Source organism: Pristiophorus japonicus, chromosome 9 (genome assembly GCF_044704955.1).
Source record: "Pristiophorus japonicus isolate sPriJap1 chromosome 9, sPriJap1.hap1, whole genome shotgun sequence".
In the NCBI taxonomy this organism is placed as follows: domain Eukaryota; kingdom Metazoa; phylum Chordata; class Chondrichthyes; family Pristiophoridae; genus Pristiophorus; species Pristiophorus japonicus.
In genome coordinates, this window is record NC_091985.1 from 216,331,693 (window position 1) to 216,335,893 (window position 4,201).

Below are 4,201 nucleotides of genomic sequence, written 5' to 3' on the forward strand. Positions count from 1 at the left end.
TGCTGGTTTGGTGATGCCCTGGATATTATCACGGAGCACTTTACGGTGCCGCTTGGCTCCACCTTTACCCAGTCCTTTGCCTCCTTTACCTCGACCAGACATGACAACGACTCTTCACTCAAACAGCTGCTGAATGAGAAGTAACTACTGCCGGTTCCTTTTTATAGAGCCGGAGCCGACCTGACTGAGAAAGCGCAGTGTGAGAGAGGCGGGAAGGGGAGGAGATAGTCAAGATTGACAGACAGAGCAGAGAGCGGCCTCTGATCTTCCAGCTCCGCCTCCAGCTTTCTGCAGCCGCCAATTTCAAACCGTTTTCCGACAATAGAACCAAAACAGACTCGGAATTTATATTCAAAGCTTCCAGGAACCTGAAGCTTTTAAATAAGGTCCCGTTACAATTAACAATCGCGAATATTCTCGCCGACATACAGCCCCTTCCCTGTCAATCTCAGACCTTGTTCCATCTCCCCACACTTCCTCTCACAGACGGGTTCAGCAGTTTACAAACACCTTATTCCAGCTGATTTGGAGAATGTGGTGTTTGGGGTTTGAGTTGTGAGGCGGGGTATCTCCGCCAGTATCACCGTCTCACAGACTCTCCCCCTGAAAATGACAATGACCAGGAACTGAGACTGGAGCCGAACACATCCCCAGTTACAGTGAGGCCCGGGCCGGACATCCCATTCTCTGTGTTTTATTGCAGACACTGGGGGAGGGGTGAGTGCAGCCAATGTCAGCGAGTCACCAGGGATCCTGGCTTCATGTTCAATGATTTGTCTGAAATCTGAGCCCGGCCCCGGGACAGGGATCATTTGATTCGGGGATCAACTCTTTTCTGAGAGGCGTCGGTGGCTCTGAGAAGAGCCTTTCGGTTCAGATGTTTACAAGTTGAACTTTTTATTTACTTTTTGAGCGCTGCTTTCTTGGGTTTTGCTGATTTGGCCTTGGCCCTCGGTTTTTCCACCTTTTTGGCCACCTTCACCTTTGCGCCCGAGGTCTTCTTGGGGCCCTTGGGCTTCGCCGCTGCCGCCTTCTTCCCAGCCGCAGCTTTCGCTGTCTTTTTTACTGTTGGCGCCTTCTTGGTGTTCGTTTTCTTGGCCGGAGATTTCTTGGCTGCTGGTTTCTTGGCCGGAGATTTCTTGGCTGCTGGTTTCTTGGTCGGAGATTTCTTGGCTGCTGGTTTCTTGGTCGGAGATTTCTTGGCTGCTGGTTTCTTGGCTGCTGGTTTCTTGGCTGGAGATTTCTTGGCTGCTGGTTTCTTCACCTTCCTTCCCACTTTCCCCTGGTTTTCCTTCTTAGCGACTTTGAAGGAGCCCGAGGCGCCCGTGCCCTTCGTCTGCACCAGGAAGCCATTTGTCACATTCCTCTTGATACTGAACCTGATCTGGGACCCGCGCTTCTCCACATCCACGCCTTTGGCCGCCAGAGCCTTCTTTATCGCGGCCAGGGACATCCCCTTGCGATCGCTGCCATCGGCCACAACCTTGAGGATCTGTTCGCCCAACGTGGGACCGGCTGGCTTGGAGCGGGGAGCTGCCTTCTTCTTCTTGCTGGGAGCCTTAGTTTGAGCGGCGGCTGCAGGAGGAGCTGTTTCGGCGGCTGCAGTGTCAGTCATGTCCGCGACTCTGTGGAAAATCTCTCTGACAGTCAGAGCTCGGTCAGAAATGAAACGGGAGGCTGCGGCACAGAGCAACTTAAAGGCAGCGAGCGGACGGGGCGGAGCCATCCTGTTGTCAGCTCACCGCCCCTCCAGCCTCTCTGTGTTTCTCTCTCCTCATTAACTGTCCGATTCCAATTCAACCCGGGCCCTCCAGATTCCCAGACTCGCCTCTTTCTGTCCCGAAGACCGGGATGTTTGTTGTCGAGAAAGCTTCCTCCGAATTGAAGGCAACAATTTGGATTTAAACCCGTTTCATTGCTGCACTGATCGTGCTCTCTCACCCGATCGCGGACATTTTCTTCGTTTTTCGATTGAAATTTGAAATCACATCAAACTTGATGTTTAATTCCCACTTTAGACCTGAGCAGGGCAGCAGGGCGATCCTGTGACAGGAAAATCTTTGAATTTTACACAAGAGGGACTCTGGAATCCGGCGATGAGACGGACACACAAACACAGTGACATTAATCTCACCGGCCCGCCCCTTTAACACACTCTCGCTCACACAATGTTCACATCTGCACATTCACAGCACAAACTGTCCCAGATTTACAGCTCCCAGCACAGGGTTACCTCTCCGCTCAGCCTGTGCTGCCGATTCTCGGGGTTAGTTGTAGTTTCCCAGCTCAGTAAGTGTTAAACACTCTGAGGTCGGCGCTCCTCAGTGTCTGTTCCCCAGATTCAGGGGCAGGAGCCAATCACAGCAGAGGCTGGCTTAACCCATATATGCTGTTAAGTTATTACATTGTTCGCACGCAGAAATATGTTTGATTAACGTGAAAATAGAAATTATGAGTTCACCGCCCCTCCACCCTCTCTGTCTCTCTCTCTCTCCTCCGAAAATGAGGGACATATAACAGTAACTGGTGAACATGTCTGTGGCGCTTTGGACCCGAGCCATTTACCTCTTTTTATACTTCCTTCTCATGCTTTTTCTCTCTTTCCCTCAATGGTCAATATCCAACATGCTGTAAAATTGTTGTGAAGCACCTTGGGATGTTTTACTACGTTAAAGGCGCTATATAAATAAAAGTTATTATTTCAGGTTCAGCACGGATTAGACGTAGAGTAAAGCTCCCTCTACATTGTCCCATCAAACACTCCCAATGCAGGTACAGCACGGGGTTCGATCCAGATTAAAGCGCCCTCTACACTGTCCCATCAAACACTCCCAGGGCAGGTACAACATGTGTTAGATACAGAGTAAAGCTCCCTCTACAATGTCCCATCAAATACTCCCAGGGCAGTGTCGAGGGAACTTTACTGAGATCCATCACCTCGATGAGCACAAAAATTCACCGAAAGAGGGTAACATAAACCCAACAGCTGCTCCACAACAGAGATACTGAGGGACAGAGAGTGTTCGGGACAATGACATTTCTTACTCAATAAGGTATAAATTGATCCTGTACCTCTCCCCATTAATCCTGGGCTCCACACGGGTTGAATCCTGCTGTTTCCCTTCCTGTCACAGCACTGAGCTAAAACCAGTCCATAATGCGCAGGGCTCAGGGAGGTTGGTTGCTGGGCACTACAGTGATGTCATAAAGCAGGGCCATTCAGCCCAGTGGGTCCTGTCCTTGTCCCTTTAAAGGTGGAGAGCTGGGACATCCTGTCTCAACACACATTCCCCCTGTTCATACTGAGAATCCCCAGGGAAGGCCCAAGGCCCAGAGTGTGGAACACGACCAAGGGGGAAAAAGGAGAGAAGGGGAGGTAAGTCAAGTACTAGGGAGTGAGGGACACCAAGCTTCAGGTTTAGAGCCTGTAAACTTCAGGAGGGACAGACCGAGTTCAGTAGTTTCAGGATCCAGGGAGAGAACAAGGAGCAGATTTGGAGACTGGTGTGGATTCCAGCACAGTGAGGATGTGGGGGGAGGGAGATTGTGTAGGGCCATGTTTTAGGGGTGTAGGAGGAACAAGAGAGGAAAGGTCAGAGGAGCAATTACTGCAGCTATGTTCATAGTGAGAGAGAAGGTGGGAGTTAGAGTGGACCATGGAGTCTGTTAAACTGTCTGTGTGCTGTTACCAGCTTTCCTTCTGTTAAAAATAGCCTCCTGTAACCCATTAAATTCCACCAATGTCCTTTGGTCCAGTCTCTCTTTGTAAAACATCGGCTGTTATTAAAGCTTCTTATTCTGACTCACTCACAGAGAGAAATGAGCTGCAGAACTGGCCACACTATCAGCTTTAAGGAGACATTTCCATTTGGAGATCGGATTGCCCATTGAGTTTGACTAAATTGATGTTAAAGTAACAATGCTGCTTTGCCCCGTGACAATAACACATCAGAATATTTCCCACAGGTTAAAATCCAATATTACAGGGACTCACTGCCCTGGATGGTTGAAGTGGACCCTGTCATATAATAGAATTTTCTGTCCTGTCATCTTGTAGATTCATCTTTTAGAATGTTGTGGGAACTCAGTTTTCAGATGGGATTTAATGACCGACTGAATCCTGCCAGACAGGGAGCAGATAATCAGCCTCTCCCAGTATCGATGAGTTTCCAGCTGGGATGAGGAACTGAACTCATTCCCA

The 4,201-nt window shown here is 49.6% G+C and overlaps 1 protein-coding gene across 1 annotated transcript; it reads right to left on the reverse strand.

Annotated features, from left to right (window-relative positions):
* Positions 1-901: 901 nt before the first annotated feature.
* On the reverse strand, positions 902-1,615 carry LOC139274127 (histone H1-like). Its single transcript, XM_070891169.1, has 2 exons — positions 1,187-1,615; positions 902-1,153 (listed from the first exon to the last, which is right to left on the reverse strand). The coding sequence occupies exons 1-2, from the start codon at positions 1,613-1,615 to the stop codon at positions 902-904; spliced, it is 681 nt and encodes a 226-aa protein (XP_070747270.1).
* Positions 1,616-4,201: the final 2,586 nt, after the last annotated feature.